This window comes from Bubalus kerabau, chromosome 6 (assembly GCF_029407905.1).
Source record: "Bubalus kerabau isolate K-KA32 ecotype Philippines breed swamp buffalo chromosome 6, PCC_UOA_SB_1v2, whole genome shotgun sequence".
Taxonomy (NCBI): Eukaryota; Metazoa; Chordata; class Mammalia; order Artiodactyla; family Bovidae; genus Bubalus; species Bubalus kerabau.
Genome location: NC_073629.1, coordinates 58,544,462 through 58,556,484, shown reverse-complemented (window position 1 = coordinate 58,556,484; position 12,023 = coordinate 58,544,462). Strand labels below are relative to the sequence as shown.

Sequence of the window (12,023 nt, the reverse complement as noted above, 5' to 3'; positions counted from 1 at the left end):
ATGAAGTTACAAAATATCATAGAACTTCTTATCATTAAAACAACATGACAACTGTGTAGGAACAGACAACCATTCAAGTGGAACAGAAAACAAAGTTCAGACATAGACCCCAAAACCATGAAAATTTAGTATATGATAAGGGTGACATCTTAAAATTACTGCTGCGAAGACAAATTGCTTAACAAATGGTTCTGGGACAACTGAGAAGCCATTTAGTAAAAGATAAACTTAAGCATATATATCGCCAATATTTACACACACACACACACAAAACCAAGTAATTTGCTCAAGGAACTCAGGCCACCTCCTCAATTCTCATTCAGAAGACATCAATCCCAAGCATCGTATTTTTCAACGATTAACTTAAGCCTTTTGTCATTCAATAATTAACAAAAGCTATCTCAGAAGTATATACCTAGGACCATCACTGTGGTCTCTTATTTAATAACTTTTCCTGGATTGTACTTTGACATGGTTATCAATCTATGCTCAAATGTGGAAATCACACAATACCATGAATTGCTGCCCTCCTTTTGTACAAGCAATACATTTTTAACCAAGGGAGAAGAGAAGCCTAAAACTGACTGTGTTTCATTGTTTTGCCCCAGTACAAAGTTCAGACTCAAGTTTGCAATTAATTTCTAATAAATTGTACTGAAAGTTGTAGCTATGCTGTGTGGAAAAGGGTTTTCAATCTCAGCTGAGTTTTTAATTCAAGTCAGAAACTATGTTACTAGCCCCCAGTCCCTTCCCTGGTTACTCTTCACAAAACTGTTTGAGTACCTTCCTTCTGCACACACAAACTCCCCCCACTATTGGGATTTACTCTCCTACTTACAGAGAACACAGACTCCATCCTATTGACCTCTTTCAACATCTTTCTTCTTTTGAAACAAACCCCTACACTTGTGCTCTGCATAACTTCTTTATTCTCAATCTTTCTTGCTTTTTAAAAATGCACTAAAGTCTGTGAATTTCCCTCTAGGGTTTGGGTGTTGCTTTAGGTACAATATTGGATTTTATAGTGCTTTGTTACTCAATTCTAAATATTTTCTAATTTCCATTGTGGTTTTTTTTTTATTCTCATGATGTTTTTAAGTTACTGAAGTTTATTTTACTGCTCTTAATATTGTCAATTTAAAACTTAATTATACTGTAAACAGAGAATGACATTCACCTTCTGGAGGTGAGTGTCTAGGAATAGTATTTTTGAATCTTGTTTCACAAGTCCTAAATAATTTCATCTATTACAATTGCTTAATTTAATACTTCTATGTGGAGTACTATACCAACATGTTTCTCTAGTTCATTCTGAGTTTCAAGTCTACAATTTTCTATACATTTATGAGACTAATTTCCTGTATATCCCATAGGCACTTTAGCCCTAATAAAATGAAAACCAAAGCATTATCTCCACCCACCCTAAATATCTTCCTCCTTTTTTATTCTGTTTTTAGAATGAAGATCTACATTCTCCCCAACTGTTCAAGCCAAAATTATTACATGCGTCTTTTATTCCTTTCTCACATGAGTTGAATGAACTGGACTGTGATTCAAATGCTGTGAATCGTATTTCCTAATTATCTCTTGGAGCCGTCCTTTCCTCTCTATTTTTACAGGCCCTCATCATTAGCCCCTTGGCCTTGCATTATCCTCCCAAATAGCCACAGTCTTGCCACCTCTCCTTTTTATCCTCCTTGTCATCTCTCCCTGTCCCCTTCTCTTATTTATTTCATCTATCACTTATACATAGAAATACATTTCTGATAATTGTATTCCTTTGGTTAAAAATTTTTGATCACTGTCTACAGGATAAATTCTAAATATAGCACAACATATATGATCGTTTACCTGAGAAAATTCATCTACTATGCAACGAGAAACTTTTCAGGCTTGATATATGATTAAATATGCTATTTTAAATTCTTAGAGATACAATTCTATTAAAAGCCTAATGTCAAGAAGGATTTAAATAGAAGTGCTGTTTTATATATGAAATCCTACATATTATATTTCTATGATCAAGAAGAAATTATGATCTGTGGATTTGGCTCCATTTCCCAAAACAACCTTGCACCACTTATTGAGAGAACACAGGTTGCATCTTTAGCCTCATAAACAATTTAAAATAGGTAAGCAGTGGCCACAGGACTGGAAAAGGTCAGTTATCATTCCAATCCCCAAAAAGGACAATTCCAAAGAATGTTCAAACTACCATATAATTGCGCGCTCTTCACAAGCTAGCAAGGTTACACTCAAAATCCTTCAAGCTAGGCTTTAGCAGTACGTGAACCAAGAATTTCTAGATAAACAAGCTGGGCTTCAAAGAGGCAGAGGAACCAAAGATCAAATTGTCAACATTCACTGGATTATGAAGAAAGCAAAGGAGTTCCAGAAAAATAACCTACTTCTGCTTTATCAACTACGTGAACACTTTTGACAGTGTGGATCATAACAAACTGTGGAAAGTTCATAAAGAGATGGGAACACCAGATGACCTCCTGAGAAACCTGTATGTGGATCAAGAAGCAATAGTCAGAACCAGTCAAGGAACAACTGACTAGTTCCAAATTGGAAAAGGAATATGACAAGGCAGTATATTGTCACCCTACTTATCTAACTTACATGTAGAATACATCATGTGAAATGTGGCTGGATGAAACACAAGTTGGAATCAAGATCACCAGCCAGGAAAAATATCAACAACTTCAGATAAGCAGATGTACCACTCCAATGGCAGAAAGTGAAGAGGAACTAAAGAGTCTCTTGATGAGGGTGAAAGAGGAGAGTGAAAATGGAGAGCAGAGTGAAAGAGAAGAGTGGCCTAGAATTCAACATTCAAAAAACTAAGATCATGGCATTCGGTCCCATCACTTCATGGCAAATAGAAAGAGAAAGAGAGAAGCAGTGACAGGTTTTATTTTCTTGAGCTCCAAAATAACTGCAGATGGTGATTGTAGCCATGAAGTTAAAAGAAAGGAAAGCTATGACTAACCTTTCCTATTTGGAAGGAAAGCAGCTTTGACAAACCTAGACAGCATATTATTTTTTTTTTAATTTTATTTTATTTTTAAACTTTACATAACTGTATTAGTTTTGCCAAATATCAAAATGAATCCGCCACAGGTATACATGTGTTCCCCATCCTGAACCCTCCTCCCTCCTCCCTCCCCATGCACCTGACAAAGGTCCGTATAGTCAGAGCTATGGCTTTTCCAGTAGACATGTATGGATGTAAGAGTTGTTTCATAAAGAAGGCTGAGCACCAAAGAATTGGTGCCTTCTAGCTGTGGTGCTGGAGAAGACTCTTGAAAGACCCCTGGACTGCAAGGAGATCAAACCAATCAATCCTAAAGGAAGTCAACCCTGAGTATTCATTAGAAGGACTGGTGCTAAAGCTGAAGCTCTAATACTTTGGCCACCTGATGCAAAGAGCTGATTCATTAGAAAAGACCCTGATGCTGGGAAAGATTGAGGGCAGGAGGAGAAGGGGACGACAGAGGACAAGATGGTTAAGTAGTATCATTGACTCAATGCACATGAATTTGAGCAAACTCTGGGAGATAGTGAAGGACAGAGGAGCCCGGAGTGCTGAATTCTATAGGGTCACAAAGAATCAGGTATGACTTAGCAACTGAACAACAACAACAAAAGGGGGAAGAATTGGTGTAAGTTGGGACTGAGTACCTTACAGGACTCAAAGACAGGCAATGTTCTGAATGGTGACTGAAAATCAGAAAATTTCAAAAGCAACAGAGAAAAAAAATTTCTGGAAAATTAAGTGATGAGTGAAAACATGGCCCATGCATACTTTAAACTGGCTTTATAAAGAAAAGGAAACAATCTTAAACCACACTGATAGCAAAGAGATGACACACTCCTTCTAGGATACATACCATATGTAACTAAAATTACAATACAGTAATCCATGTTCATAAAAATAACCTTTAAAGATAATAAAAGATCAGTTAGATTCTATATCCTCAGTATGATGAAGACAGGTAAATACCATTCATTCCAGGAATGTTTTCATGACAAATGATTAAAAGAATGCAGGCTCATAAAAAAAGATAAACACATTAATCAGTTAATTACTACTTTAATTGTCTGTTAATAATACATTTTATTACTATAAGCAATTTCATTCCCCCCAGCATCATGACATCAATACATTGCTCTATTTTACCTCCTATTACCTATTATCAAAAATAGATGCAATTATGTTGTTTTGATTTTTGAACCATTAACCTCTAATATGTTTTTAAATTAGACAGTCAGTAAGAATAGACAATTGCTAAAAGAAATTAGCCAATTCTGAAAGACAGTTGTGGAGTAAGAAACAGACCTTAGAGTTTACCAAGAGAAGGAGAAAGCATCAAGATAGTCTATTCCTAGAAACTCCACCTACTGCTTTGACACTATGGAGACTTTATTGATCTAACTTTTTTTATTGTGAAGCCAAATCCACTTTCTCAGTGTCACTGCTGCATCTATGACTCTGAATTAGATGTGAATATGTATTTATATGTTTTGTTGTTGTTTAGTTGCTCAGTCGTTCCAACTCTTTGTTCCCCCATGGACTACAGGGTTATATATTTATGTATGCCTATATTTTGGTTTATATTTTTGAACTAGGGTGAGCTTCAGAAACTAATCTCCATATAGTATATATTTGACTCACTAAATGATTTTTTAAAAAACTTAAATGTTTCATTTCATAAGTTTATGTCCTATGCAGTCTTGCAGAAAAGAAAAAGCCCCTCTACATCAAGGATTAAGCCAAAGTAAGAATTTCAAAGAACATACTGTACAAGCAAATCTTATGCATGTACTACAGACTCACTCATGTTTATTCTAGAATATGAGATGCAAATGATATGCACACATTAAAAAATTGGAAGCAGTCTGCATTAAAAATTCAATAGCATTTATGTTCTGAAACTTGACTGCAAGCCCCACCTACGTGTTACTAGTAGTTGTTGTGCAGAACAAATAAAGCAACTGTGATCTAACCAGGACTATGTGGCTATACCTTTTCTATTTTCTGGAGATCACTGTTGCATACCTCCCAACATAACAGAAAACATTTAGTCCAAACTGTTTACAAAGATATAAACTTTAAAGAGAATCTTGCTTAAGCCTATTATATAAAAGGTTTAACTAATGAAGTTTAATTGCTATGACATTTATTTAAATTAATTACATTCCCACCAACATTTTACCTCTGGTCCTGGAGGGCCAGATGGCCCTTGGGGTCCTGGGTCACCTGTTTGGCCCTACAATGTGGAGGTTGGGGGAGAGAAATCAAAGTATAAATATTAATTTAATAAATATGATTGAAAAAGGAAACATATAGTATGCAAAAAATATATTATGTTACACAAAGTTGTAATGACTTTCTGGCAAACAGCAGTCAATATATTATTTCAAAGTTGTAATGACTATTCAGAAAGACTTAAAATCATCATCAATGTATGAAACGTATTATATAAGATGTGTATAGATCTATACATATTTACCCCTAAATATTAGAGATACAAATTAATGGAAATCAAATGAAGGAAAAAAAATTATGGTGTGGATGTGTGTTATCCAAAGATAAGAGAATAAAGTTTGACTTAACAAAGTAGGAAACTCTAGATAGGAACTGCTTTCATAAACAACTAGAATTCTAGGATTGCCTCTGAAAAATTCTCTCTCCTTTGGTAACTATAAGGGGCCTGATTTAGTAATTAAGAACCACCTGGATTTAAAAGCCTGTTGCTTAATCTCTCTCAGCCTATTTTCTCACCAATAAAACAGGAATAATAATGTTACTAACATTCTTACAGTCATTATGAGAAATAAATGAGACAAATGTAAAGTGTTAAGCACAGTGCTTAGAACATAGAAAGTACTCATTAAATGTTAATCAATTTTATAACTATTAATCCTTCCATTCACATCCTCTCTCATCTCCTGGATGTTACCTAGAATTCCTAGATTGCTTTGATCCTTTGATTAAACTTCTGAAGATTTGATTTCTATATCTCTGCAGCCATTTCTGACATTCAGATTAACAATGTGAAATCAAGGCTGCAGAAGAAGGGTAAAAGCCTGATGATCCTGGAGAGGGTTGGTGATCCTCAAGTTGAAACTACAGAACACGGAAGGCCACTAGTCTGATATCCTTGTTTTCATTAAAACAGCTGAATTCATTATTTTTGTCATATTAAATGTCTATGTGAGCTTCAAATCTGACACCAGGTCACAGAATATATAAAATTTCTTGAATTTATTATACATAAACTCTTCTGTATAACAGGGGTTTATCCAGTTGCCAAGAAGTGAAGCATAGTTTTCCATGGGTACTAAATTCATCCTCATACGGTGCTACAGTCTCTGGACTTAAGCAGTACACAGTACACCTACAATTAAACCTAGAGAAAAGTAGTAAGATATTATGCAGAAGTTCGCTTAAGTTCCCCTAAATAAACAAAATCATACCCGATACTGAGTCTATCTAAGGGAGTCAAATTCTTGAAATGAAAAGTACCTCAAACAGATAGACACAGCATTTTCACTGAGGCCCTCTAGTGGCAAAATCTAAACAAGACGCTACATTTACAAGCTTGAGGAAAAAATGGAATACAGTGGGACTTTGTTATCAGAAAAGTTGATCCACAACCTGATATTTATTTGTGGAATAATTTTATTTATCCTTCAGAAAAATTTTCATTTTGAAAAACTTCAACTGCAAGTTTCCTTGAATGTCAATTTACCTTTATAAAAACGTAAAGAACTGAATAACGATTAAGTAAACTTCTACAAATGGTAGCAACTTCTAGCTAAAAAATGAAGAGGACATAATTGACTTTGTTTTTTCTCTTAAAAAAACAATATTTCTTAACTTCAGATAGGTAATTTTCTCTAGTTTTTAAATACTTGCAGAGTAAAAGTTTCCATATTTCAGAATGTTAAAAATCTTCTAGATCAGAACATTCTTTTATCTTGAAAACATTCTTTCATGTTACAACTTAGATCCATTTGAAAACTATCAGTGACACTAATGTTGTAGATAACAGAAAACCAAAAGCAGGAGACGTAAAAGAATAAAGACATTCATATGACTTTGGCATTCGTTGCATGATAGGGAGCAAATGGTTTAGAAAGACACTAACTTGTACAATTTATTTTTAATATAGTTGCTGATTTTTGTAAGAAATTTTTCATTATACAAGTGTCTCTTTCCATAACTAGGAAAGGTTTCTAAGTCAAACATCTACAATTTTTTAAATAACAGTAAGATACAAACAAGTGATAAAGTGAGAGTCTAAAGTCAAGGTGGTCTCATAAATAATAATTCCTAAGTCTCTTATCCTATCTTTAGTCCAAAGTACACAGTTTTCAAGATTTGATAAAACAAACAAAAAATAGTCAGCTGTCTCTGACCAAAGTAATCCCTGCTGATATTAACATTTTTTATTAGAATAGTACAGAAACGTACAATATGAACAAGTAAGTCTCACGCTCATCATTTCATGCTCCCTGATTCACTGCCTAAAAGTACCACATTAGAGTGTCTAGTGACTCCAGGAGGAAAAAAATTAAAGGTTTTAAGACAACATGTCAAAGGTGAAACAGGAAGTCTTTGCTTTAGCTTGGACTAGAGAAACACTGAGAAGCATTATTACTAAGAGAGGAAAATATTAAAAAGTCACAGAGCTGCAAGGAACCTTACATATGATATAGTCTGACACTCCTTTTAAAAATGAGAAACTAGATACCATGCTGGTTAAATATCCAGTGTCACAGCAGGTCAGTGTCAAGGCTGGAACCAAAATCTACATCTCTGTTATTTAGACCAGTTATTCAGCCTTCCCTAATTTCAATAAATATGTAATCATTATAAATTAAATCAAAGAGTAAAGAAGACATTAAAAAGGTTTACCTGATATAAGCATGATATGACTAGTTTTCTCTAGTAATTAATTATAAAGCAAGAGACTAATACCACTTATTACTTAGTACTGGCCTTAGAAAATATGTCATACCATTTCATTATTATCAAAAGAAGTATTTTGCTAACACTGCAGATACTTAAAGCTCCTTTTAAGTGGTTTCAAATCATCCTTGAAAAATAGAAGCTTTTTGTTAGCTTGACCCATTCTCCTGCCCCTTATGAGATTCATATCCATGGCACAAGTCTGGGTACACTGTCAACTGAGTGGAAAGTAGTAAAGGCAAAGCTCACCATCAACATATCATTACATAAACAGATGCCAACAATTGTTCTTTGGATTAAATGATTCCTGGGAAATGTATATAAAATGCCGTCACTGTTAGAAATCATAAGGAATGGTGATGTAAAGCTACGTAACTTAATGTTGTTTGTTGCTGCTGCTAAGTCGCTTCAGTCATGTCCGACTCTGTGTGATCCCATAGACGGCAGCCCACCAGGCTCCCCCGTCCCTGGGATTCTCCAGGCAAGAACACTGGAGTGGGTTGCCATTTCCTTCTCCAATGCATGAAAGTGAAAAGTGAAAGTGAAGTTGCTCAGTCGTATCCAATTCTCAGCGACCCCATGGACTGCAGCCTACCAGGCTCCTCCGTCCATGGGGTTTTCCAGGCAAGAGTACTGGAGTGGGGTGCCATTGTCTTCTCCGTTAATGCTGCTTACTTTGATGCAAAAATAAACAATCTAAAGATGAGAGGGTGGAGTTAGGGAAACATGGTGAAATTGCTCAGGAAAACAACCCTCTTTTATAATGTTAGATTATAATTTTATATCTAATTTTTGGATCTGGAGAATTCATTCCATGGACTCTGTTGTCTATGGGGTCACAAAGAGTCAGACACGACTGAGCGACTTTCACTTCATTTTGGATCTACAATCATGGTCAAAGAGTTGTATAAAACCCTAAAACAATCTTAAAACACTGAAGCATAAAACACTATGGCACAGTGGCTAAGTGCATGGACTCTGACATCTGTGGTCACCAGGTTTTCTTGGGTGACTACCAACTAACTCTGGGACCTTGGGCAAGTTATTTAACTCTCCGTGTCTCACTTTTCCTCATAGGTAAAATAGGAATAGTAATAGTACCAACTTCATATGACTGTTTTAAGGATTAAATTAGAAGTATAGGTCTTAGAATACTGCCTGGCATTTTGTAAACAGTGAATTTTAGGTATAATCATTACTATGATTTTTAATATGTAGATATATACCATTAACTCAAGTTTTAACCACTCTATTTAAATATTTTTAACCATTCAGTAACTTTAGTTTTATAGTTTACCTGGCTTCAAGTTAACTACAATACACAGTATCCTTTTATTTCAGTTAATTGATGCTCGAAGATTTAAAAAAGACAAGGAACTAGAATATTTGGGCCCATAAGAGAGTATGACATGCTATCTTTTCTTCAGAATGTTTTCTTAATGAAACAGATATTTGGATAAATTACAGTGTTATTTAAGGTTGCTTTATATTTTCTGGCTTAAAATATACTGCTTAGTTTAAATTCTATCTATAACAGATTAACCAAAATCTTTAAGGCTGATGGAAATTTGGCTTTGGACTGGGATTAAGGAGGTGAGGAGGGTGAGGTGCCATAATCTATGGACTGTAAGCTGAAAACTTCAAGGATTAACTGTATGCTATAAGTGGAGAGAAAATGCCATACTGGTAGACTTAAACCCTACTTCTTACATTCCACGAACACCAACAGGTATCAAGAGTCATGCCATAGTGTGCACTCCATGAATCAGAAAGAAAAGCAAAAGTTCAAACCTACTGAAGGTCCTGGCTTTCCTCTCATCCCTGGTGGTCCAGGAAAACCCACAGCACCCTAAAAGAACAGGAAAGAGAGAAGTTATTACACCACAGAAGGCAGATACGCCTCTACTTACGAACTATTAAAAGAAGTCATGGAATTATTAAAAAAAAAATTGAGAAAATGTTTCAAACAAGACATGCAGAATCAGATTGATACTATATCCTAAAAAAATACATGAGTTGAAATAATGAGTACTCCTTTCTTTTTAAAGAATGCATATATTTTCACTGTGTTTTGTGTTTTTTTTTTTTTAATTTATATAAAACGAATGGTACCTTGTCTCCAGTATACCCTGTTTCTCCTTGCTCTCCTGCAATGCCTTGTTCACCCTGGGGAGCACAATTTCATACAAAGACACTTAAGCAAAGCAAATGTGGCAATAAGAAGGTAAATACAAGTTATACAAGAAAAATTTCTCTATTTTTCCTACTTTTGAGAAAAGTTATATAATTGATATTACAGATAGGATCCCATATTTTAATAAAAATATTTTATAAGTGGTGTTGACTCAAAAGAAAAGTAAATGTGATAAAAAAATGATCTCTATGACAATGTAAATATTTAAATCACCTTATCACCTTTGATTCCAGGTAGGCCCTTATTGCCCGAAAGACCCTAAAAAAGAAAGTGATATTTTGTGACATTATAGAGAAATCAAAGTGAAATATCCATTATGTAAACAGAAGCATACCATTGGGCCAGGGATTCCAGAAGGTCCAATTGGTCCCACAGGGCCAACACTGCCCTGGAAAGCAATAAGAAAGAAAGGTATCCTTGAGCACCACTAGGATTAAAAAGAGAACATGGTAAACTTAATGAAATAATTCATCTTACTAAGTTCCCACACATGCTTGTTCTCTAACAATTTCTTTTCCTCTTTACATTTATAAATCATACCATTCATTCAAATTTTAGTGAGGTCTATTCTGCTTCCTTAAGCCTACTCATACTGATCTTATCTACTAGGATCCTTCTCTTCCTTGAGTTCTAATAGTTACTATCCACAGGATTCATTTTGAAATATTTCTCCAAAGAGATATCTTGATGATAGGGGAAATATTTTAGTGCCATGTTCCCAGGAAGTTTCAAAAAATACTTCATTTGATTTTCTTAGATTTTCTTTCACCTATTTATTCAGCAAATATTTACTGGGCAGTTACTATGTGCTAAGCATTCCAATGACTTCATGATCTACAACTTGCAGATAACAAAATTTACCATAAGTTCAGGGAACTGAGTAGTAAATAAAAGGCTCCACTCTTCTGGGTTTCTCATTCATTCATCATTTAACATTTATTGAGCAGAATATGTATCAAGCATTGTAGTAGTGTTGTATGGTAGTGTTGAGGAAACAAACATGAAATTGACACAGTCACCAATATCAAGCTTTTCAATTTAACTTCTCCAATGCAAGATTACTCAAAAACATTAACTGCCACTATAACTTCTTGCAAGCAAGAAACCCAGAAAAACTTCAATGCATCATCTTAAAATTCGAAGGACAACAGCAACTATAAAAGTTTCTGAAAGTAAAATTTGAAAAAAGAGTGCAAATCTCTTGATTGTTTGGAGATCGCTTAATTTTTGTGTCAACGATGCCATTTTCTTCTTTCTTTTCTCTTGCTTCCTCTTTCTTTCTCTTACTACCTCTTTTCCTTCTTTCTCTTGCTACCTCTCTGTGCCTGGCTAACATATCATCCTTCATCTTCAAAGAGTTGCTTTCAACCTTCCTTTTGTGCTTCCCAAATGTTTAGGAACTTTTAAAGGTGTATTTGTGACAATGCTGAAAATGTTGTTCAGTTTAGTTATAATCCATATTTCTTAGGACAGTATTCCAGACCCTTACTACTAGTTTTCCATCAGTACTTTCCATCCCATCTTCTTCCAGTTGTTTCTACTTGCCTTTTCCTTCTCCCTCCTCTAAATCCAACATTCTAGACACAATGAATTGTTTTCTAGTCTGAACATACTCTCCCTTCTCACATGCTCCAAGCCCTTGAAAACCACTAACGGAATATGCTTCTGCTACAGTACTAAATATACTGCACTGTTTTGTTTTCTTTCTTTTTTTTTTTGGTTGGTTTCCTTGTTTGTTTTCCCCCTGTCTTCCTAGTCTGTGCATTCTGTGAGTGTAGAAGCATGTTTTATTCTTTTTTTATATCTCAAGCCCAACATAATATTTGGCACATAATAGTTTTGAAA

General features: G+C 34.8%; 1 protein-coding gene across 1 annotated transcript in view; it reads right to left on the bottom strand.

The window, feature by feature from the left end:
* Positions 1-12,023, bottom strand: part of COL24A1 (collagen type XXIV alpha 1 chain) — a 404,934-nt gene that overhangs the window by 246,883 nt on the left and 146,028 nt on the right. The window contains exons 16-20 of the mRNA XM_055587104.1: positions 10,513-10,566; positions 10,392-10,436; positions 10,097-10,150; positions 9,780-9,833; positions 5,223-5,276 (exon numbers count right to left, since the gene is read on the bottom strand). Of these exons, the coding sequence (XP_055443079.1) occupies positions 5,223-5,276; positions 9,780-9,833; positions 10,097-10,150; positions 10,392-10,436; positions 10,513-10,566 (261 nt within the window). The remainder of the gene's footprint in view (positions 1-5,222; positions 5,277-9,779; positions 9,834-10,096; positions 10,151-10,391; positions 10,437-10,512; positions 10,567-12,023) is intronic.